General features: G+C 38.9%; 1 protein-coding gene across 11 annotated transcripts in view; it reads left to right on the top strand.

Moving 5' to 3' along the window:
- PDE1C (phosphodiesterase 1C) overlaps nt 1-26,065 on the top strand; it is a 599,843-nt gene that overhangs the window by 532,758 nt on the left and 41,020 nt on the right. For all 11 annotated transcript variants that reach the window (XM_082471771.1, XM_082471770.1, XM_082471767.1 and 8 more), the window contains 4 exons: nt 3,079-3,199; nt 5,046-5,221; nt 13,028-13,258; nt 19,824-19,901. In XM_082471771.1, the coding sequence (XP_082327897.1) occupies nt 3,079-3,199; nt 5,046-5,221; nt 13,028-13,258; nt 19,824-19,901 (606 nt within the window). The remainder of the gene's footprint in view (nt 1-3,078; nt 3,200-5,045; nt 5,222-13,027; nt 13,259-19,823; nt 19,902-26,065) is intronic.

The raw sequence follows: 26,065 nt of genomic DNA, 5'->3' as shown, positions 1-26,065 counted from the left end.
ACTTCCAGGAATGGCTCTTTAAAAATATTTCCTTCCCCTTCCTTCTTTCCTCCCTTCCTTCTTCCTCTCTCCCTCCCTCCCTCCTCCCTCCCTTCCTTCCTTCCTTTAAAAAAAAATTTAGCACCTTTTTTTTTTTTTTTTTTGGTAAAGATAACTTTTACACTGCTAATAACCATAATATATGGGCATTACAGAATTCTTCAGGTGTGAGGGAGGGTACCAGTGCCATACATAAATTAAATGTCATCAGTGATCTCCACCTTGGAAGAGTCTGAAATCATTCAAAAAATAAATTCAACAAAGATTTATTGATTTTTTTCTACTTGTGTTTTGGGGGCTTATTAATTTTTTTCATATTAATATATTGAGTTCCTGTTAGGTGTAGGGCACTGCTAGGCACTGTAACAGATGTTATAAAAAAACAAAGACAAATTATACATGGTGTCTGCTCCCAAAGACATTGAACCAGTATTGGGTGGTAGGCAAGAGGTTGAGAAAACAAAATCTATTAGATTGTTACAATGCTAAGGCAGGGATTGTACATGGTACAGTGAGATACAGAACAGAGCGTGTGAACATTAGACCCAGAAAGACTTGTTTAAAGGTAATATCTGAGTTGAGTCCTAGGAGATAAGTAGGCAGTGTCTAGGCAAATGGTGATATGTGTTAGAGGTGGATAGGAGTGGGTGGAAGGAAATTGCAGACAAGGATCAGCATATACTAAACAAGGAAAGTTAAAACAGTATAGTATTGTCGGGGAATTAATTACAAATAGTTCCATTTGGCTGGAGCAGTAGGTAGGGAGTAGGATGTGGTGAGGGACATGTTTGGAGAGAAAATCAGGTCCAGATTAGGAATAGCGTGTGCTTATACTTTCCTGTAGGAAATGAGGGCACAGCTAAAGAATTTTAAGTAAGGTTAAAACTATATATAAATTGATGTTTTAGAGTAAGAATCAGCAAACTATAGCCTGTGGGCCAAATCTGGCCCACTGCTTGGTCTTGTGAATAAAGATTTATTACAACACAGTTAAGCTCATTCATTTGCATATTGTCTATGGCTGCCTTTGCACTACAGTGGCAGAGTTAAGCAGTTGTATGACAAACTCCTTTGCTTAGGTTTTGTATGTGGCCCACAAAACCTAAAATATTACTCTCTGGCCCTTTACAGAAAAGGTTTGCCAATCCCTGCTTTAGAAAGATTTCTCTATCAGTAGTATGGAGGATTAATTGGGAGGGTTTTGAGTAAGACTAGAGACAAGAGCTCCAGCTGGTGCTTCCTGCAATGTTACAGGGAGGAGATGTTGAGTATCATAGCTAAGGCAATATAGGAGAGAGGTAGCATATAAAACATTAAGCATTCAGCTGGATGCAAGGCTAAGATAAAGGCAGCAATCTAGATTAAGTGGTTGAGCCATGTCCCATTTACAAGGATTGGAGGGAAAGCTGATGAGTTAGTTTGGGTTTGGACATGTTGAATGAATTTAACTTGTGAGAAAAAAAAGGTGAAAATACTGTCATCAAACACTTCAATTTCAGCTTAAAATTATACGGCAATTAACTGCAATTCAAATTTGGCTATCAGTGTTTCTTTATCAGGACACTACTGGTATTTGCTTGGGACAATTCTTGTCTTGCCAATTACATTACAGGATTTTTAGCATCCTTCACTGCTGGGCATTAAATGCCAGTATCACTTCCACCTTGGTCATTGTAAAAACCAAATAAGCATTTGTATATTTCCAAACACTGTATTTCCTTTGACTGGTATTTAGTTTCATGTGGCTGTGTAATGAGTTATCACCCTTAGTTCCAGATTCTGTATTTTCTCCTGATGTGTCACAGAACACTTGGGTATTTTTGAACTGTTGAGACAGTCAGTCTAGCCCAGCATCAACTATCTCCCCAGCATGGTGATCTCTCAAAGGTATAGTTCCAGATCTGACCCTTCTAGTTTCCAACCCTGTTTCTTCCAATTCTTTTGACCCTCTTCCATCTGGATAGGTCCCTGGTACCTCAAGTCAGCAAATCTAAGACCAAGCCCACCATCTTCCTCCCCAGTCACGTTCTCCCCCGTTGTCCCTGTTCTCTCTGCCTTCCTGTTGGAAGTCTCTGACAGATCCCACCTAGAGGCAGGACCACCTCCCGCTGTGCATGTATCTGTGCCTCCATCACACTCTCACCTTAAAATGGCACTGGATCTCGCCTTCCTTACCTTGCCTTTGAGCTACTGCAACAGCTTCTAAAATGAGTTTCCCAGCCTCAGCCCCTATTGCTCTCTCCCTTCCCATCCATCTTACCAGATTAACTTTCCCAAATAACATCAGAAAAAAATCTTATTACAATGCTGCCCAGACATCTCAAGGGGCTTCTAGTGCCTGTCTAAATCCTAACCTTTAACCTGATACTTAAGAACCTCCCTCCTGAGCTGATAATGACCTGCCTCCCCAGGCTTTCCCTTTCTGACTTCAAAAGAATCCTTACGCCCCAGTCATTCTCCAGACACATCCTGCACTTTTCCCCATCCTTGTCACTTTGCTTTTTTCACCCCCTGCATCTAGAATGAATACTCTTAAGGGCTCAGCTCAAACATCACAACCTCCATGATGCTGTTTGCAGCCTTCTCGGTGGGAGGGAAAATATCCTCCCTCCCTTACCTTCCCAGGGGCCTTTATTTGGGCTTCTCCTTTAGCCCTTTCCATTTTTGTGCTCATTTAATTCCTCCTATAAGCTTCCAAGGGCAGGCAGGTTGTGTTACACATCTTAAGTCTTTTATGCAGCACCTATTACATCGTTTTTTTACATAGTAGATGTTGAACTTGCATTTTTAAGCACTTTATTGAACTATCTCCTAAAAAGTTATAGGAAGGTTATGTAGGAGAAATGGAACTGACTCATGATATTCAAAACAAGGAATATATTAAATGATTAAGACCAACCTATTCTCTCCTAATCTGATCTGGCGCTCCTGTGAAGATGAATTTTAAAAGAAAGATACAACCCATCAGTTGGCATGGGAACATATGGAAAGGCCCAAGTTAATATGCAGTTCCTCTGAAGTTTTGCTGTTTCTCTTCAGGCTTCATTGATTTCATTGTGGAACCCACCTTCACTGTGCTCACGGACATGACAGAAAAGATCTTGAGTCCACTAATTGATGAAACCTCTCAAACTGGTGGGACAGCACAGAGGCGTTCAAGGTCAGTGCTGAATCTTGAAAGCTGGGGGTCAGGGTGGCCTGTCCATGGGGATAGACTTCATCTGGAAGGGATGGGGGTGGTACTTCATTATTATGTTCATCCTACCTCCTCCTTATAAAAGATAAAAGGAGGACTCAAAGTTGTACTCTCTGTACTCTCCAGGCTGGCCTGTAAGGGGGTGACCAGGGTCTAGGTGATGACCAACAGGTTCCCAGTACCAACCCCCCACCCCCCATTCTCTCTTTTGACGGCTTTGCTCACAACCGCATCAGTCACTGCACTTTACCTGCTGTGCCCAGAGAGTCCTTGCTCCCCATACTCCAAAAGGAAAGTACCACTGATCAGAGTTACCACAAGAAATGAAACTGACTTTCATTTCTAGGTTCAGGAAGAAAATAGAAAAAAACTGAAATTTTACATCACCTTCTGCCACAACTTCACTATATTGAGGGTAGTTTAGTAGTCAAAGAGCACAGCCTCTGGAGTCACAATCCTGGATTAAACATCCTGATTCCATTACTTATTAGCTGTGCCATCTCAAGCAAGTTGCCTCAGTTTCCCCATCTGAGAAAGCATGGATTATACTCATAGGTTACTGGGAGGATTAAATGAATTATTTAATCTCCGTAAAGCCCTTATAACAGGGTCCAGCACAGAGGAAGTGTCAGCTACAATAAAGCTAATGCTCAGTCTTTACTAGTAGTATTACCAGTAGTACAACTCTCCCCTTCTCCTCGTCCATGCAAAACCTTGGGCTTTGTCATAAAGGAGAGAAATGTAATGAAGAAAAAGAAGAAAAGAGCAAGAGAAGGAGTAAATAGGAGGAAGAAAGGCAAGAAGAATATTAGGACAGTGGGACCCCAGGGATGCTTAAGGTGGAGGGACCCAGTCAAGGCTGCTAACAAGGAGGACAGAAGCCCCCTGCCCGAGTCCCACAGCTCCACAGCTCTGCCGGCGCTGGGCTGAGACCTGCCCTACTTATCTATCTAATCAATCTTGGTTGTCATTCAGTGGATTTGCATTTGTGTCAGTCACTACTGTAGCTACCTGGAAGTGTGTGATACTTTAGTTTCCCAGAAGGATGGCACTTTCTGTATTATAATATTATATATATTACTGTATTCCCTACGTTTAAAGCTGAAAATGATATCATCTTTAAAAAGGTCTCCTGCATGACCGATCTCCCACAATCTCCATGCTGTCTGTGCCTCTCCACCTTCCCCAGGAACATAAGGAAATCACCTTACTCTGGCCTTGGGGATCCTGGGATCAGAGGATCTTGACTTCAGGGGGAGGGAGAGCTGGAAAGAAAGAGGACCAAGTGACTGGGTAACTTGGAAAAGTGGTCAGTGTGGAGGCAGGTGGGTGAACTGTGGAACCAAGTAGAAGTCAAGTTTAAATGCATTAATTTCCAAAAGTCAAAGGCAGAGAATTCTTGTGTGGGGAAACTAGTCATATGGAAAAAGAACATCTGAAATATGGGGACTGTGGGGATGATCAATAGTCATGAGGCTGAAATCTTGGGGTTTTTTTTTCCTGCTGAATATGGAGACTTTCCCAGCTGTTGAATATGGAAAATAGGAATTACAAAGCTCAGGCCCCAGGAATTTCACGACAGTAACTTGCTGAGTGTTAACCACTCTTCTCTTAGGCTTGTTTATCGGCACACATTTTCCAAACACTAACCCTCCTCTTCCGTATGGTATTTTTTTTTTTAATTTTTGAATTTTATTTTATTTATTTTTTTATACAGCAGGTTCTTATTAGTTATCTATTTTATACATATTAGTGTATGTATGTCAATCCCAATCTCCCAATTCTTCCGTATGGTTTTTTTGTCCTCCAGTTTGAACAACATCAGTTTGGCAGATGCAAAGCGATCAGGTGTCAAGAGCTCTGGCTCAGAAGGAAGTGCCCCAATCAACAATTCGGTCATCCCTGTTGACTGTAAGAGTTTTAAAACCACTTGGACTGAGGTGGTGCACATCAATCGGGAGAGATGGAGGGCCAAGGTGCCCAAAGGTAACGTGCTGCTGGGGAATATTATCCAAACCACTCAGACCCGCTTACAAAGCAAGGCTCTGCCACCCCTGATTTATAGGTGTTGCAAATGAAGCACAAACTCAGGATATAAATTCAAATTGCTGAATGTTAGGATCGACCATCTTTTGATCTTCATCATATCTAACACTCAGTGCACGAGAGAATGAGGCTGACCACCAAGCTTCCCGACAGCGTGACCTTTGTGCTATATGACCAGAATCTTCTCGAAATGAAGATTCTACAGAGAATGGGTGTTGCTATTTCTTGGTTTCTGCTAGGCCATTTGGTCATTCTTATTTCGTGTCATGCGGCACATTTTTGAGTCCTTCATTCCTTCTTTTATCTAAATGAAGCCTGGCCAGTAGCCACCTCGGCCATTATGTTGGGATAGAAGGGGCTTTAATCCCCTTACATGCATTTTTATCCTACATGTTCTCAATTTCCCTTCGGCCATTACTCAGGCTAACCTTCTAAGATGAAGGTAATGTGCAGGTTAACAGAAATTTGAAGACAGAAAAGTCATCACTCTTGGTACTAGAAACAAACAAACAAAAACCCCTGAAATCTGTTCTTTGAAAGCTGAAATTCATTTGCTCATATGCATGTTTGTGTTTATTGAGCATGTGCTACATGATTCGTACATACTACATGCTCATGCTATAGTCTAGGTAGGAACACATCCCTGAGGTAAGTCTTAGGAAGCTGTGATGCCTGATTCCAGAGAGGGCACAGTCGTGGATGGCTCTAGAGCTCAGCAGGGAGACTGATCTCAATGGGGTTTGTGGAGGTGAGCCTTCAATAACAGTCAGTTTTTGCCAACGTCTATTGAATGCCTACCGTATGCCAGGCTCTGTACTCTGTGTTATTCACAGAGGTGAATAACAGACATCCTTGTCCTCAAACCTCGCAGTCTCCTGGGTAGGGACAGGGAGGCATTTGTACAGAGTTTCTTTCAAAGTAAGAACGGGAGTTCAGTTGAAGCCTTGCACTCATCGCCAGCACCTACTGGCCCCGAGCCCCAGACACTCATTATAGGCAAGGAAAGTTTTATCTCCGGTCACAGCATCCCACACTTTTATCCACCCAGTGTCTGCACAAGTGAGAAGAAGAGTAGGAGTAGACAGGCACAGCACATTCTGGCAGTCTTGGTCCTCAAACATTGGGGGCAGGGGGCTGCTTCTAGCGTGGAAGAGATGAGACCTCACTGCTGGAGTTATGCAAAGGCCAACATTGTGTCCTGTCCAAGTGGCTGCTCAGTGCAGGTGGGGCAAAGGGTTTATCTTTACGACTCTTTGAAGGCATAATTGGGCCCTTAGCATTTGGGGACAGAGGTTGCATCCTGAGCTCTGGAGGGAGCCAACACCTCTTCCATATTTTAGGTGTGGCCTCTCACAGTCTATTCAGATGCTTTAAACATTGAAATCCTCCCTGTTGGCAGGCAGTGCAAGCAGCAATGGTAGCTACTGCATCATTTCAAAGAAGCACTCTCATAATCAATTACACTCATTAACACTTGAAAATTCAGTTCCTGACAACACGCAATTGAAAGTGGTACTTCAAAATAATTTGTTTACAGTTATCTGGCTTACTAAAATTACCTTCTGAAACTAATCACCTGGGGGAGCATTAGACAGTTTCTTTTCTAGGAGAAAATTAGCCCTTTAAAAAGAACAGATAAATAAGCACTAATAGTTTTTAAATATGTGAGGTATGCTGATAGAGATAGTCTTAAGCTAACTTGTCCCTAACCTTGCTTGGGGTGCTTGAGAAGGCATCTTGTAGCTAGGATTTGAAGGATGCCTGGGGTTGAGCCATGAATTTGGAAAGGGAGAACAAGGAAAAAGGGGTAGACAAAGGCGCACATATATTTCGTGGGAGGATAGTTTGGGTATCAAAGCAAAAGTTAGTTGGGGAAAGAGAGAATTGAATCCCTACTTGCCCCGTGCTCTTTGGCAAATTCAGGCAGAGTCTTTGAGAAAAATTCCCTTTGGGGGATGATAATATACATCACAGAGTTGATGAAAAGAACAGAAATTAAATATGTAAAGCACTGAAAACACAGCCTGCACATGTTTAGTGCCCGATAAGTAGTAGCTGTTATTTTGAAAAACTGGAAAAGAAAGCTAGAAGTTTGAATGCAAAGTTACGAAGGTGGTGGTCAAAATGCCAACCTATAATTAATATTTTATAACATTTTCAGCTTCCCAATAATGCCGTTGGCTGGTTGGCTGGTGTTAAGAAATTCAGTTTGCATCTGTTTTTCCATTGGAGATTGGTTTGTGCTATAGTATTCCAGGCTGTTTTGCTCATGATTCTTTTTTACCAGAAAACCCCGATTTCAGTAAAGGCTGCCCTGCATGGGGCACTTGAATGTATGTTGTTATTAAATTGATCAGAAATGGAATTGGATCTAAAGTCTTAGTTTTATTAATCAACCTGATTTACAGAGCTAGCTAGGCCAGAACGCATAGTTGTTAGGAAAGATTGAATCAGTATTTTTTTTTTTTACAGCTCTTAGGGCTGAAAATCATTATTCCCAAACAAAGATATGTAGGTATAACAATTTGCAAGTCTGATAAATATTGATCAGTTTCCATTCAGGATTTAATACTTTTTAAACATTTTTTTCTGGTGTAAGAATAGTAGGTGTTTAGGTTACCATGCTGAAATATAAACAAAATATATAAAGAAGAAAATAAAAATCACTCTCCAGCCAAAACAATAAATTTCAATTTACTGTTGAAATTCTGATGTAATTCTTTTTAATTTGATTTTCTATGCATATTTATAAGTAAAAATTTCCCCTTAAGTTGAGATTATAGTGTAATATAGTATTTTCCTTCTCCATTTCTATTTTGAAGATTTTATTCTGATACTGAATATTCTTAGAAAATATGATGTAAATGGCTACATTGTTTGGAATACCATAGTTGAACCATTTCTCTGTTACTGAGCATTTTGGTTTCCAGTTCTTCATTATTGTATATAACATTGTTATGAACGTACAAGTTCAGCGGTCTTTGAGCCTACATCTGATTATTTAGGGTAAATTTCTAGATATGGAATTCCTCTGTCAAAGTAGATGAAAAATTCTAAAGCTCTTGATGTATATTGTCAAATTTCTTTCTGGAAAGTTTTTTTTTAAACCATGTTCTCTTTCAGTAGAAGTATAGTGAGTGTGCCATTTCCCTATATTTTCCCCCTTTATTTTTCTCATTGGGATGTTTATATTTTTATTACTGATTAATAATAACTTTTTATATATTAAGAATAGTAATTCTTCAGTTGACAAACTGTCTTGCAGTTTCTGCCCTACCTCTGTCCAGTTAGTTAGTTTGTCATATATTATACCTTTTAACTTTGTTTATGTTTTTTAAAAAATATATCCTATTTTTATTTTACTACAGATTATCTTCATATTTTTTACTGAATTATGTCTCTATCAATGTAAATATGAAATAGTATATAATGATACTCCTTTGCAAGTGCTGAGAAGTTTATTGAATTTTTAAAAATTTCCTCCATTGTCACTCAGTTTTTATTGAAACAATAAAACATTTTCAACCTAAGTGATTATAAGTAAATTGCTATTTTACAATTAACTTATTCTTTAATATTATTTTAAATATTTGATCAAGTTTTATATCTAGCTTAACAATTATTTTTATTTAACACTATGATGTACTAGTTTTACTGACATCATTAACATATTTTCCTCATTCTGAGATTTTTTTGTTTTTTGGCCCCGCTGCTCGGCTTGCAGAATCTTCGTTCCCCAACCAGAGATTGAACCTGCTCCCTCGGCAGTGAAAGTGCAGAGTCCTAACCACTGGACTGCCAGGGAATTCCCTCATTCTGAGTTTTTAATGTTGATTGAATTTTTCTGTCAGCTGAAGCACTTTTGCTAAAATTTTTAGAAAGGTCCAACGGGAACATCTTCTGAGTCCTGAATTGGCTAGGAGTACCTTTCTGTTGTTCTTGTATATAATCAAAAGTTGACTATTCAGAATTCACGTAGTGTCTTGGTTGTCTTTATTAAGTTAGTTTCTCTCCTTTTCTTTCTTTCTCTCTCTGTTTGTAGGTGGTTTAGGTAGGCATTTCAGAGAATTATATCAAGGAATAATTAGCCCAATATCATTTTTAACCAAGAGTCTATAGTATCATTATTCAGAAAGGCAAATTAAATGAAGAAATCAATGTATTTCTCCAGGACTGCACAGACATTCAGTGTGGGATAGAACCAGCTCTCAGGAGGAATGTAATTTATAGATCATGAGGGCTGTGCTGTACCTTAAGTCTTTAGCTCCTTGCTTTTGGCCATTTTCATAATGATCACATCACTACAGATGGTGTGAAATGGAAAGCAGAAGGAAATGAGATTGAACTACAGTGTTTGCTTTCTACTGGTCTAAGAGCCTAGGAGTTCCATGGATGTTAAATCTAAAACCTGAAAAGTTAATTCTTTGTATATATGTTATCTCTGGGACTGTTACCATATACAAATTAATTGTTCTATCACCTACTTTGTCTCATAGTAGGAAAGATTTTATGTGTATTAATATTTCACCCTGAAAATATAAGGGGATTGGATTACAGTGGAACAGCTGTTCCTTCTGTCAATTTATTTTCTCTTTTCTTATTTATGTGTCTGCTTGTTTTTGTCTACTTATTTTGAGTAGTAGCACTGGATGCTGATGGCTGATCACACTAATATCAGATATTTCAGAGATACAAAGAAGAGATGGGAGTAGAGTAGAGAAGTTGTAGAACATTTCAGAGCCATCCACTGGAACATGATTGCTGCAGAGAAAGGAATCATGTCAGATCTGATTATGATGTCATAAGAGCTACCATTCACTAATTTAAACATCAATTGCCTGCTGTCAACAGTAGTTGAGCCCAAACAGACTTGTTTCTGAAATGTGTCCCCCGCAGTTTTTTGGGGGTTTTTTTTGCTAGATTTTCCATAGAAAATTGGTCTGACTCAGTTGTCAAATGAATTTTTCTTGCTCAGATAATATGTTGCGCTCTTGTAGCAAAGCAGAATTTAACACCTTCAGCTTTCATCAAAATTACTTTTAACTTGGGGATATTTTGAATGTTGAAAGTTTGCAGTAGATTCAGTGGGGATTCTGTGAGAGGATTATACATTATTTTACCTGATATCTGAGTATAAATGAATTCTCTTCGCCCTTGGCCCTCTTTCCCTCTCTGTGTAGTAAGTACAGTCATCTTTTTACTTACCTATATTCAAATACAGTCAAATGGCTAATTTTTTTCAGGATAGGACTTTAGGGTGTGTATAGTTCCTGTATTTTATACTGGTCTGGATTGCTGATGATGGAATATAAGTCAGGTTCATTGGCAGATAGGGTGAATCACACCCTCTGTGTACATTTCATTTAGTCAACAAATACTCCATGAACGTCTGCTAGGTGCCAGGCGTTATACCAACCACTGGGAATTCAGTGATGGAGATGACATTTGACCTTTGTCCTTGGGGCATTAACAGAAGGATAAGAGAAAGTCTGGACGAACATTCTAGGGAGCCTTCTGTGGGCCTGCAGCCTACTGAGAATGCCATCTCCCTATCTCCTGCAAGGGCATTCTTTTACTCTTTACTTGTACCTTTCTGTAGGAGTCAGAAGACATATTATACTATATATGCACATAATTATGCAATTTTGTTAAGAAATTTTTCCTTACCTTTTCACTGTAAATTATAAATACATCCTGTTGGGAAGTAGAATATCATGAAATATTGAATGGCAAACATTTAAAATTTAAATCAGTGCTTATCAATCCTTATTGCGTGTTAGACTCATCTGGAGAGCATTAAAAATATCCTATTCTTGCCTCTCTCCCTCCAGAGTCTGATTTAATTTGTCAGGGGTGAGGCCAGGGTATTGGTTTGGATGGGTGGTTGGATGAATTAATGAAAGGATGAATGAAAACTTCATAATATATTAAGGAGGTCATCTGAGCCAGGCAAATGTAAGGGCAGGAAGAGTAAAATGAAGCCAGAGGTCATAGACATGCACAAAATACGCCATAAAGCCCGGCAAACGTGTGAACCTGGAGCCAAATCTGGGCTTTGTGCTCTTTAGCAGCTGAAACAAAGGGAAACGTGATCACATGCATAACCACTCTGGTGCCCATTAGATTAAAATCTCACTTGTCATCTATGAAAGCCAGCTGTTTTCAGGACCAGCGCTAACCAAGGGAAGTAAAGAAGACCCCTGCTAATGAGGTGTGGGACATTTGTAACACATCTAGAGAAAAAAATGCAATAATGCTTTTCATAGTGGAGGTTGGAAGCCCTTTTGAGTGAATCGAATGCTAGGCAGTGAGTCGGTAGACCTTAAGGGAGGATTGGTTTCTGTTAGGTGCCTTCCATTGGTCTCTGTAGGTTACTTCCTACAATCCAGCTCCACTTCATTGCCTCCAAGGCTCTGCATGATCTCAACCTTGCATGTCCTTGGTCACTTGACCACATCATCTGTCACTAACAGCTTACTAAATTTGCTTTAGCCATACTGACTAACTCATTGTCCCTGGAATATACCAAGCTCATTCCAGTCTCATGGCCTTACACTTTTTATTTCCTCTGCCTGGAATGCTCTTTTTTCTTGATTATTGCATGGTCAGCAATTCATCATTCAAGATTTGGTCAAATGTCACCTACTTCACCTCCTTACCTAATGCCACCTCCTTCCCTTGTGCTGATCGTGTTCCATCATATTACTCTGCTTTACTTTTTTGTAAAACTCTTTTCACCATCTGAAATTATCCTAGTGATTTGTTTGCTTAATTATGGTATTTTTTACTCCATAAGTCTTCTTGCTTGCTGCTGTATTCCCAGTGCCTAAAACAGTACTTGACACTGTAGCTGCTCAATAAATATTAGTTGAATGAATGTATCCATTTTTTCATGAATCCTTGACCATAGGCAATTACACTATGTTTTTGATTAAACACAGAGCCAGACCCTATCACAGTCAACCAAATTGGAAATAAGGCCAACATCCTCTCATTAAAGAGGAAGACACAGACCAGCATCCCTGGCCAAACTAAAGGCCACCTCTCATCCTGTGGACAGTTTGAAGACCATGTTTTTTTGGGAGGCCTAATTACCCTCCTCCTACTTTTAAATTCACAGACAGTGGCCTGCAACAGTATTATTCTAGTGGTGGTTATTTTCCCTGTATTTTGGTTTTGTAATCAGGTTTTTTATGTTTAAACTTCAGTTCCTAAGCAAATCTACATGAAACTTCAGTTTTTACTGGGCTGTGGGAGAGCTTTGTAATGTCTCTGAGCCTCAATTCCATATTTGTAAAATAGGGTTACAATAATAGTCGCTGCCATATGAGGTTGAGAATGAGAGGAAGTAATCCTTGGAAAGCACTTAGTATAATACCTGGCATAGAGGACACACTCAAGAGAACTTATTGATGGTAATATTAATATTAGTAAAGCCAATTACAGTATTGGTTTATTAATTATTATTATCCTTATTATTACTTTCTCCCCATCTACTTCTTCTAACCCACTGTTTTCAGAAATGACATCACCATGAACAGATTTTATTGGTTTCCTGAATATACATACCAAACTGACTTGAATTAGCCAAAATTATACCCCAAACACACAGTAAACACCTTAGGTCATTTTAATGCATTAATTCCCAATGCAAATTCTTGCTTTTGTTCAAAGAGACAATTCTCCTAATGGCATGACCTCTTTTTATCTTTTCTCCACCTTTCCTGGCTTGTTCTGGGGATGCAGAGGAGAAGGCCAAGAAGGAAGCAGAAGAAAAGGCTCGCCTGGCCGCAGAGGAGAAGCAAAAGGAAATGGAAGCCAAGAGCCAGGCTGAAGAAGGTGCATCTGGTAAAGCCGACAAAAAGGCATCTGGGGAAGCTAAGAATCAAGTCAACGGAACAGGAACAAACAAAAGTGACAGCCCTCGTGGGCAAAATTCCAAAGCTGAGAAGTCATCAGGAGAAAAGCAACAGAATGGTGAGTAGGATTGCGCTGGTGAAAGGCTCTTTTCAGGGCGCTAATGATGTGATGGATGGACGCTGGCAAAGAACTGCCCCTGTGAGGACAGGTCACAGAGCACGGCCGCCCTGGCCATCCAGCTGCTGCTGATCATACCTCCCTAGGCTGTGGATCCTATTAGGATCCCATCCAAAGCAGCCAGAAGCTTGCTTAGGCCATGCTCTCTGGGGAGATTTATATCTTTTGGGCCCTTTCCAGCTGGGTAGTTCTGGAGACTCTGGCCAGCGCCTGCCTACCAGCAGGGGAAATCCCTATTAGCAATCCCAGCACATTCCTGAGTGCTTAGCGCAGGAATGGATGACTGGAAAGGCAGTCTTCCGTAGGTACCATCCCCCTGGCAGGGCCGGCACTCATGTCTGCCTAAGGTCTATTTCCAGAGTATTGTGTGTATATCTGTAGGTGAACAAGTGTGTACATTAGGATGACCAGTCGTCCCAGTTAGCCTGGGAATGAGCGGTTTCCTGGGATTCAGGGCTTTCAGTAGTAAAACCAGAAAAGTTCCAGACAGACCAGGATGAGCTGGTCACCGTCGTGTGCATACAGTTGATGATTTCTTATACTTAATGCAACAAATATTTATTGGTTAACAACTCTGTGCCAACCACTGCTCTTGGCACTGAGAATTTAGAAATGAAAAGGCCACAAGAAGTCCACAATCTCCTAGGGGATATGGACACCCTCAGAATTAATTCTGAGCCGGTAACAGTAGTGGCATGGCAGATAAGATACCCAAGGGCCGTGTGCAGAAAAGAGGAGCTTTGTTGGTCTGGGGATTGCAAGATGTAGTAAATGTCAAAGAAAGCTTCAAGAAGAGGTGATGTCTAAGCTGCGTTTCAAATGCTGAAATTTGGGGGGACACAGGGACTTCTCAGCCAGAGAGAATACGATGAGCTAATGCATAGGGGCATGGAATTGCTTACCTTGTTTAGGGAAGAGCAGGAAGTTCAGAGTCACTGGAGCGTTCAAGTGCCAGGTTGTGGCATGGTCCTTTGGCAGTCAGACAGACCTGGATTCAAGTCACAGCTGTGCCTCTCACTTCTTGCTGGCCTTGGCCAGGTTACTTAACCTTCCATTGTCTCTGTAAAATGTGCATAATAATAACTGCTCACAGCCTGGGCCACTTGTGAGCTTCCAATAATAATAATGGTAGCAAAAGCAACAATGACAATAAAACAACTAGCATTTATTGATTATACACCAGATGCTGTTTAAAATTCTCTCTTGGGAATTTCCTGGTGGTTCAGTGGTTAGGACTCGGCGCTTCCACTGCAGAGGGCCCGGGTTCGATCCCTGGTTGGGGAACTAAGATCCGGCAAGCCACGTGGCGCAGCCAAAAAATAAATAAAAAATAAAAGACCATCCTTTAAAAAGAATAAAAATAAATAAATAAATAGATAAATAAATAAATAAATTCTCTCTTTACATACACTCTCTCACCTGCCTGGTAGGTCCAGGTGATCTCCTCTGAACCATGGTCTAGCTATTATGCTACACAGCCCAAGTAAATGAGAAATACGTAGAAAGTGTTTAGCATGACACTCTCCAATTATTTTTGCAATTGACATATATAACATGTAGAACAGAAAACAATGTTTTAATACATGTAATAATGATAAGAGCTCATGTCAGGACTTCCCTGGTGGCGCAGTGGTTAAGAATCTGCCTGCCAACGCAGGGGACACGAGTTCGATCCCTGCTCCCGGAAGATCCCACATGCCGCGGAGCAACTACTCCTGTGTGCCGGCAACTACTGAGCCTGCACTCTAGAGCCTGTGAACCACAGTTACTGAGCCCACGTGCCACAGCTTCTCAGGCCCTCGTGCCTAGAGCCCGTGCTCCGCAACAAGAGAAGCCACCGCAGTGAGAAGCCCGCGCACTGCAACGAAGAGTAGCCCCCGCTCGCTGCAACTAGAGAAAGCCCGCGCACAGCAACGAAGACCCAAAGCAACCAAATGAATAAATTAAATAAATAAATAAAATGAAAAGGTGTTTTAAAAAAAAAAAGCTCATGTCGTGTTCCAAGGGCTTTGCCTAAATTCCTTCAGGTAAGCCCCATGAACACCCCAGGAGGCAGGGAAGGCGATCATCCGACTTGCCCGGCCCCTCAGCAGCCAGGTTCTGGAGACAGCTCGCAACTAGTTTGCTTTGTATTCACGTGCATCATAGGTGAGAAAATATGTTCAATTCAATAAGAATTTCTAATACAGCTGTTGGAGTTTTAGAGAGCAATGCAAAACACCTCTGTCTTCCCCTACTGAGGGTGGAACCAACTGAGAGGGAGATACCAGAATCAGAAAGTGATCACAACGTTAGCTCCACTGCAGCTGGAGCTGAACTGGAAAACACAGACTTGATCTGCTGAGCACATGGGCTTCTGCACACATCTGCCCTGAACTGGGCATGGCCCATGGGACACTGGCAGAGCAGGTGGGTTCAGGCCTCGCCCCTCACCCCCAACTCCACACCTAAGCAGGCTGCTTCTGCAGTAACAGAAAAGGTGTGTGTCTCGTGGAAAACGCATCTCAGAGGGGGGCTGGGGGCTGGAGAAACGGGTGGCTGGGCTGAGTTGTGCATACTCAACTCTTCCTTCTAGATGAGTCTCTCCTTCCCAGAGGGGGAATATGTAAGGACTGGTGAGAAAGGCAAGATGTGTTTCTTCCCTACTTGTTTTTCTGTTAGGGAAGTGGGTTTAAAATGTCTTTCCCTTAATAAAAACAGCCATTATTATGTCAGTAACATTTATGGAATGCTTAGTATGTGCCGGACACTGTACGTGGGATTTTACATACATTAAATCATTTAAAACTCCTAACAACTCTATGAGGTAGATATACTCATTTCCATTTTGCAGATGAGGAAACCGAGACGCAGAAAGGTTAAATCACTTGCTTAAGGCCAAGCAAACATTAAGTACAGATTTCAGGTCAAATAGGAATATGTGAGTCCAAATTCTGTTTTCCTTAACCAGCATGCCCTTATTTGCGAGGTTCGGTGCTGTTGGTGAGAGTAGGAAATAGGAGGAATATTGAGACCCAGCTACTGTCCACAAGAAGCTTATAATCTATTTATTCCAGGGGTTGACACACTCTTTCTATAAAGGACCAGACAGTAAATTTTATGCTTTGCAGCCATACAGTTTCTTTTGCAACTACTTAACACTCTTGTTTTAGCACAAAAGCAGCCACAGGTAACATGTAAACAAGTGAGCATGGCTATGTTGCAATAAAACTTTATTTACGAAAATTTAAATTTTCACATGTCATTAAATATCCTTCTCTTTTTTCAACCATTTAATAATATTAAAAAATGTTTTCAGGTTGTGGGACCTATATGACCAGGCATTGGGGCCACGTTTGGCTCATGGGCCATAGTTTGCCAACCCCTGGTCTGGTCAGGGAGAGAAACCAATGAATACAAACATGCTGGTGACAAAGGAGGTTATACATTCTACGAGACAGGTATAAACAAATACCAGAGAGGGCAGAGGTGGCAGTCATTTATTTTGAAGATGGTTAGGGTGAGTGCCTGAAAGAAAACAGGAGCCTGAGCCTTCAGCTAGGCTGGATTGACTCACAACTGCATTCATTTTCCAAAGTAAGCAGTAGTCTACCACTTCCCTTAAAAATTAAGTATTAAATGAGAGGTGGGAAAAGAAATCAATTTTGAGCAATAATAATAAAGGCTAATGGTGGTTCGGGACTTGGTTGCAGCAGCCTAATTAAAATGATTTATAACTGCACAGAAAGGCTCTTTTGTTTCCCCCCGTTTATTGAATAACAGCTCACATCAGCCGTTAGTCCATATTCAACCCATGGGAAATTACCTAATGGATTCTGTTCAAGGAACATCATCAAACAAACATGTGTCCCTTTCCCGGCACCCTTCTTTGTGGTCGCTCAAGATACTTCCAGGATGGAGCTGAAGGATATTGGCTAATGGTGGTTCTAGACATTTGGTCCTCTATCAGAGATCATGGGAACCCCTAAGCTTTGGTCTCCATCAAGGTACTTTCCTCTTTAGCCTCCCCAACCCTGACTGAGGAGGAGGCAGGCTTCCACAGCCTGCTGGCTGGCATCCAGCACGTCAGACTACTCCTGCTGACTTCTGGAAGACATCCTGGCCTTGCTGCAGCTGTGGGTAAAAGCTCCAGTCCAGGGCAACCCTGAAACCTTAAAGTATTGTGCATTAGAGGTGCGAAGTCTCATTGAGGAAAGAAAGACCATTTTTCTGTAGGGAATTAGTTTGACTACAAGGCTCAGGATCATCCTTGAGCTCATTTCTGGCATCCTTAAAACAGGGAAAAGCCAGTGTTGGAACTGTTCCACGGGGTTTCCAAAGGAATCCATCTATTTTGGCCATTGGTGGTGGTGGTTACGTGCAATGACCATGTGCTTCACTCAGACTCCTCCTGCTTGCACTGTGGCCAGAGTTGACTCCCCTTCCCTCAAGCTTAAAATTTGTCAAATTCCATTAAAACTACTTATTTTGTAGAATGTAACCTAAAACGGTCTTGAATTATCCTTGGGTAACCATTTCTATATAAATCTATAGGCCAAAGGCATTTTAAAATGGCAACAGTAAATGGAAGTCTGAAATCTAGAACTTAAGCTTCATAGGGAAGTTGCAAAATACAGTACTTGAGAGCTTGGCCTCTAGAATCAGACCTCTCTGTGTATGTTACGGTAAATTATTTTATCTGTGCTTTAGGTTCCAGAGCCATAAAATGGAGATGATTCTGTGAGTTTTTGCTTAAGACTATTTAATATTTAAGCAAAATCACTTTGTGGAAAGATCAGTTGGTCATTTGTCAGATCAATGGCTTAAACCAGATCTAAAGTAGCCAACAGGAGCAGTTTTGCTACAGCAGCAGACACTCTTACAAAGTTTGGGGCAGAGATGCAGCCTGAGAGTGTGTGAAACACGTTCAGGAGAGCAGTCCACTGCACTCAACACAGCTGGCCTGACCAGCCTGTGACAGAGTGTCTGCAGTGAAGTCAAGGAAAAACTCAAACTTGGAAAACATCCTCAGTCATTTGGTGACTTTGTTATTCAGCAAATTGATCACTTAGTGAATTAATCTTTGATGAATTTGTCTACTTTCAATAATAGTACCTTCATAATGGGGTTGCTATGAGAATTTAATGAAATGATGCATGTAAAGCATTTAGCACACTGCCTGGCACAAAGAAAGTAGAAAAGATAAATGTACCCTTCCCGCCTTGGGCCCTGCTCCCCGCTTCCTGGCTGCAATAATTATTAGGGTCCTTTTGCTTTATTAATGCCAGTAATTGAGTAGTAATCTATTCTTGGGTTTATGCAGGCTAAAAAGAAAGCCGCCATTAGTAAGATTTGTAAGAAAAATATCCAAAACTTGAGAATAAAACTGAGAGAAGAAATACCATGTCCTTTCAATGTCACACTGGCATATTGTCAAAAACACCTGCCCAAGGATTATTTAACTGTCTTAGGCAGGGGTCAGCAAACTTTTTCTGTGTAGGCCCACATAATAAATATTCCTGGCTTTGCATGTCTCTGTTGCAACTATTCAACTCTACCATTGCAGCAGGAAAGCAACTACAGACGTTATATAAATGAATGGATGTGGTTATGTTCCAGTAAAACTTTATTTCCAAAAATGATAACAAGCCAGGTTGGCCCATGGGCAATAAATTGCTGACCCCTTGTTTTAGAAGAACACAACTATGTTTAACTTTGTCATTTACTATTTGCTCAAGCCTAGGTACTGTGAAGTTATGTACTAACGTGTAGATTTTTGACTACTAGAGGAGATAACCCCAACAGTTATAGTTTTATTGCCCTGTAGGACATAACCAGTTTTGTCTCTAACCTAGCAATCTTATTTTAACATATTTCTAAAATACCTAGAAATATCCATTTCCTTAAATGCTCTTGGAACCATCCTTACTGTCTTCCTGGTTCCTTCATAAATGAATTAAATAAATTTTTGACACGTGTTCGCTCTACACTGGTGTGCATAGTGTTTTTTAACTTCTACATATTACATTTCAACAAGCTCATTAATTAAAGTACCATTTACAGCTCTGTTTTAGAATAACAGCTGTCGTTGAGTGATGTGCCAGATAGCACATTCAATACCTTAAATGCATTTATCCTTATAAGTAGGTATTATTATCACCATTTTGCAGATAAGGAAAAGCACATAGAAGTCAAATAGTAGCTATTAATTGATATAACTTACAGTAACCCAGGTTTTTCCTCACTCCACAGCCTAATAGTAAAGCTGAACTGCCTTCCTTGGAAAATAAACACCACTGACTTAAGTACAATCCTGTTTAACATGAACTTTCAGTCTTAATTTCCAGATTATAATCCAATTTCCAGGACCTAATCCAGTTTCCTGATATTTACACTCAGACATGTAACCCCTCAAGACTAAAATTATGTGGTTTTTTTTCTTTTTTTACCTTGACAGGTTTAAAGATATTTATAACTTCCCCGTTAGCTTTATACATGTACTGTTTGTCATGTTTATTACTTTCAGGTGACTTGAAAGATGGTAAAAATAAGACAGACAAGAAGGATCAATCCAATGTCAGAAATGATTCAAAGAAAACAGATGGTAAGAGCATAATTCCCATTATATTTTTCCATAAATTGTGCAATTTAATGCAAGCTTGTTAGATTTACACATAAAGTTGCAATTGTGTGAAATTGCTAATATAGTCTTATACCCTGAAAAAAACATTCACTATATTTAAAGAGTACTATTATCCCTTTTTCAATAATTTATAAATTATTGTTGTATCTTTTCCCTTCCACCACACTTTCTCCATCACAAATGAGTTCTATACTCTTTCTTTTCCCACTTGCCATTTTTCATTTTAAACTTTATGAAAAGTTGATTCTGGGCTTGCTGATTATAATGGAATGGAATATAAGTCTTTGTGAATTATGCAGCGTAAATGGGAAATGTTCCATGTTTTCAGTTTTCAATTTTTTATACCTTTAATGAGTTATTATTTTTGGAAAAAACAAAAACAGGAATCTGTTCAGTGTTATCAGTATGCTGGGAGGCCCACATACTGGAGAATGTACATAGCTGTAGAATACAGATTGGTCAGCAAGAGTACGTCTTAAAGGCAAGCTTTGGATGACAATCCCAGACCAGTTAGAATGAACCTACATTGTAATGGGCTTCATGAGCACTGCTTTTACTTTGCATAAATAGCATTCCATTCTTTATAAAATCTGAAAGTTCAAATTATATTGCCCTCCAAACTTTGGACCATCAGATTGAGAAAACTACTCTCACCTTTTATATAATCCTCCTGTTTCAGTTATAACATGGGCTTATCCCTAGTTATCCCCCCATACATATAAATGATATTAAACTAAAAATGAAAGTTTTAGGAAGTGGTTTTTGTTAGGGTCTCAGACTCTTTGAACCATACCTCCCTGCAGACATTGTATTAGATACTATGCTATTCTTTGAGTAGTTTGGTTAGTCAGAGAAGAACAAATGCAGGGTAATCAGGTTGAGGAGTAAGAAGAAATTTGAATACAACTCATGCATCTGTTAAAAAGAAAGAATTGCCTTTAGTTTTCATCTCTAAGCCATTGTGATATGCTCTCTTTACCCATATGCATGAAATCAGTTCTTTCTTTGAAGATCATTCAAATAATTCACCCCAGGTGTCTTATCACATAATATCTGGGGAACACACATGTCCAATTTTTTTACCAAATTGTTTATGCAAATAGAAACCACTTGCTTAATACATACCCTCCTTGAATAATTGTGACTAAGACATGGATTACATGGAGATAAAATAGGATTCAGAATGGCAGTCTCTTAGCCAGACTCTGTTATGGGTAAGGTTTGTTCAAGTACCAGACATCATTAGACCCAAGTCAAAGTAACACAAGCCAGAATATGTACAGTAGAGGAGAATGGTGTTAGTTATAAACCCAGCACCTGGACACCTGACCCATCCTATATCCAGTGACTGACCCATCTGAATTCCTACAGCATAAAAGCCCATAATAAACCAATTCCCAGATCTTTAACACGGGGTCTTGAATCTTGTTGCATGTTTGTATTGTGCTATAAATAACTGTTGTAATGTATTCATGTGAGCATTGTAGGTTAAATTTTTATTTATTTATTTATTTTTTAATATTTTATTTATTTGTAGGTTAAATTTTATCACCTTCATTACGCCCTTTTATTTTACCTGTGTCCTTTTTAACTGAATTATCACCAGTATTTTAAATAATTAAACTGTTTTTTTTTTTTTGGGCGGGGAGAAGTGATGAAATAGATATTTTGTTCTATTGTACAAATAAGCATAAAGCTTGATTATTTAATGAACAGGATTCTTGATCCCATAGGGCAGTGAACAGGATGCAGTAAATAAAGAAGGGCCATTTTCTGATGTCTATCCTTTTTCCCTCCATAACTCCAACCTTCCACTGATTCAAATTGGGTCTGGTGTATCCATATACTTGTAAGTCTGGGCATGAACAACTTTGTATTTTAATTTCATTGATGGGCTAACACGACATCAGTCATTATCATTGCTTTGGTGTCATCAGGACTTAGATCATTGGGCTTTAGTTACTTGTGTTATCTTAGCCCCAAATCTCATCAGGACTAAAGTTATTTCTTGGTGGCATGAAGTGGAAAAGAATTTGATCAGCTTCATATACCCCTTCTCCATTGGTCATTAAAACTGTCTACTTTAGAAAATTTTTTAAATGATATGCATATCAGTAGATATATTGATTTTTAGAAACTATCTAGTAACAAACAGATGTATTTTGAACATTTCTTTTTAATGGATCTTATTACGTCTGATGACCAGAGGGAGTCAATTTAACTATTTTTAATGCTCCTACCCTTAATCCAACCCCTGGGAACCAGCTCTAATTTTTGAAAGGGAGTATCCAAGCACAGTTCAGTGCCCAGTGTGATCAAACCCACTATGTTTTGAAGTTTAATATTGTATACATTCAGAGAGAAACTCAATGGAAACTAGACTACAGTTGGCTATTCCCAAACTCCAATGAGCTGAGTCACACACAGAGAGAAGGAGAATGTGCTGAAAGGGTAAATTATATCCTGGCAAAATGAACACATTGCAGTTGTACATTATCTCTGTCAGGCTACTAAAGTACTGTTTAGTACCCTGCAGCACTAATTTTCTAACTGACTTCGAAGAATGAATGCTCTTTGAAAATACCTTGTTTCTTAGGGAGAAATGTACTAACATAAAAAGATCTAGGTTTCTGAGCCAAGATTCTCTCAGGGGCTAAGCTTTTACACTGTCATTGGGAGACTTGTGGGGTGCCACACGAATGAATTATTTTCAGTGTGTTTTTAGTCATGTTTGAAACAGCATAGCTATAATTTTTATAGTTGCCCAGAAATATGAATTTGCCCTTAATTTTACTTGACTACATTAACAGAGATATAAGAGATAGCCACTGTTTGTGTCTCTCGAATGATTCTCTATAATTAGGCCCTGCAAGGTTATTTACCAAGTCCCAGGGAGGGAGTTCAGCAGGAGTTTTTCCTTTATTGAATGTTCTGGGAATTGGAATGTTTAAAGATGTCGGTTCATGAAATGTAAGTCAGTTGTGAAGAGTGGAAAGAGTGGACAAAATACAATCCATGGATATCTGCTTCTGCAAAGAGGGCTACCAAGAATTAGGTTTACCCTTCCACCTGAAACAATTTTTTAAAAAAGACAACATATGTGGAAGAATGGTTTTTCAAGGAATGAAGACATCAAGAAATATTGGGCATCAAGAAATGAAGACAGTGCTCTCTAAGAGACAAGAAACAAATGAAGTAAGCCTGACGATTGCCTCAGCTTACTGCATTGAGAGGGTTTCCAGGCAGACCTGATGGATTCCTTGAGTTGAGGAGTTGACTAAGGATCCAAGAATACCAAGGCAGCTATAATTAATGGGATAAAACACCAGAGAGGATAGAACTGAAGAGAGATAGAACTCTAGAAATCTGAAGAGTATTCATCAGAGTACGAATTGACTCTCAGTGAGGAAACCACCTGAGACCAGGAAAGAACCATTCAAGAGGTTTAGAAGGAACAGTCCTGATGTTCACACTTCACACAGAGCAATAAAAGTGCCTATTTCTACTAGCCAGACTAGAATACCTCATAATTTAAAGGGAATTGGAATTTAAAGGGAATTGGGTAGAATATTCATAATTGTCTTGCCTTAGCAGGGGAATAATTAGTTGTAGGCTAAATGTTGCTTTAGGCTCACCTAACAAATCTTAAAATCAAGATATAAGAGGATCAAAGTGTTTCCAAGTAACTGCATCCCAGGATAAAGCATGTGTGTGTGTGTGTGTGTGTGTGTGTGTGTGTGTACACACTCCCAGCAAGCTAAAATTCACAATATCTAACATCCAATCAAAAATTACTGGACATGCAAAGAAGGAAGAAAACACTACCAGTAATAAGAGGAAAATAACAACCAATTGAAATCAACCCAGAACTGAAACAGATGTTAGAATTAGTAGACAAGAGCATTAAAGTAGTTCTTACAGTTCTTACAACTGTAGCCCATATGTTTAAGTAGAGACATGAAAGATATAAAAAAGATCAAATGTCTAGAGATGAAAACTACAGTGTCTGATATGAAAAATATACTGGATGGTATTAACTAAATAATATTGTATGAGATTAATGATAAACACACTGGATATGATTAGACATTTTAGAAGAAAAGAGTAGTGAGAATTAACAATAGAAGCTATCTGAAATGAAGTACAGAAAACAAGAATAGAAATTGTAAAGAGCATCCGTAAGTTGTAAGACACCTTCAAACAGCCTAATGTATGTGTAATTGGAGTCCCTAAAGTAAAGAAGAGAGAAAGGAGGAAAGAATATTTGATGAAGTAATGGCTAAAATTTTGCCAAATGATGAAAACTATAAGTCCATAGACTTAAGAAGCTCAACAAAACACAAGCACAAGGAATATAAAGAAAATTACACCAAAAGCAAATTATAATCAAATTACTCCAAACCAGTAATGAAGAGAAAAATTTAAAAAACAGCTAGAGAAAAAAAAAGATACATATGGAGATATGAACAAAGATAAGGATAACAGTAGATATCTCATCAGAAACAATGCAAGTGAGGAAACAGTGGAGCAACATCTTTAAAGTGCTAAGGGGAAAAATTCAACCAAGAATTCTATAGCCAACAGCAATATCTTTCAGATATAAAAACTGAAAGAATTCATTACTGGCAGACCTACACTACAAAAAATGTTAAAGAACAGCAGAAGGATAGATATGCCAGATGGAAATACGGATCCACACAAAGAAATGAGGAGCACTAAAAATGGTAACTAGATGGATAAATATACAATATTTTTTCTTATCATTTAAATATCTTGACTATTTAAATAATTGACTATTTGAACAAAATAATAATATATTACTGAGTTTATAGCATATATAAAACTAAAATATATGACAACAATAGAATAAAAGTGAGAAGGGGAGAAATGTAAATATGCTATTGTAAAGTTCTAATATCATACATGAAGTGATATAATATCAATTGAAGGTATTGGGTTGGCCAAAAAGTTTGTTCGGGTTTTTGGCCACCCCAATAGATTGAGATAAATTAAGAGCATATACTATAAACTCTAAAGCAATTACTAAAATAACAAGCTAATGACATATAGCTAATAAGCCAAAAGAGATAAAATGGAATCATAAGAATAATTAATCCAAAAAAGGTAGAAAAAGAATAAGAAGAGAACAAAGAATAGATGAGACAAATAGGAAACAAATAGCAAGACTATAGACTTAACACTAAGCATATCAGTTATCACATTAAATGTAAATGGTCTAAACAGCCCAAATAAAAGGCAGAAATTTTCAGATTGTAAGACCCAAGTATATTCTGCCTTTATATTAAAAGACACAAAAACCCAAAAATAAAAGGATGGAAATTGGTATGCCAAGCTAACAGTAATCAAAAGAAAGCTTGCATGATTATATTAATATCTGATAAAGTAGATTTCATAGCAAACACTGTCACCAGAGAAAGGAGGTTCATTTCATGATAAAGTCTATTTATCAAGAGGATATAATAATCCTTTACATTTATGTACCAAAATGCATGAAATGAAGTGTAAAAAAATTTTAATACACAATTCTATTTGGAAACACTAACATCCCTCTCTCAATCATCGATAGGCTAAGTATATATGAAATCAGCGGGAAAAGAAGACTTGAATGACATTATCAACCAACTTGACTTAATTGGCCTTCCCAGAACACCCATAGTATGAGAATACATACTCTTTTCAAGTGCACATAGGACATTTATAAATATAGATTACATTTTGGGATGTAAAACAAGTCCCAATAAATGTAAAATGATTCAAGTCATACAAAGAATGTTCACAGGTCACAATGGAATTACATTGTCATAGGATGTTCATATTGTTTTATTTTCTTTTTAATAGCTATAGAATTTATAGTGATGTTGTCTTTATCATTTTTTATATTGGTGATTTGCGTATTCTCTCTTTTTATCCAGACCAGTCTGGCTAGAGGTTAATAAATTTTATTAATCATTGTCATTAATATTTTCCATTGTTTTTCTGTTTCTATTTCATTGATTCTGATCTGATCTGTATTATTTCCTCTCTTCTGCTTGCTTTTGGGTTTGGTTTGCCTTATTTTTCTAGTTTCTTAAAGTGGAAGTTAATGTCATTGATTTGAGACATTT

The sequence above is a fragment of the Balaenoptera physalus genome (assembly GCF_965194825.1).
Source record: "Balaenoptera physalus genome assembly, chromosome: 8".
Taxonomy (NCBI): domain Eukaryota; kingdom Metazoa; phylum Chordata; class Mammalia; order Artiodactyla; family Balaenopteridae; genus Balaenoptera; species Balaenoptera physalus.
The sequence above is the reverse complement of the archived record's forward strand: the minus strand, read 5'-3'. Positions and strand labels throughout refer to the sequence as shown.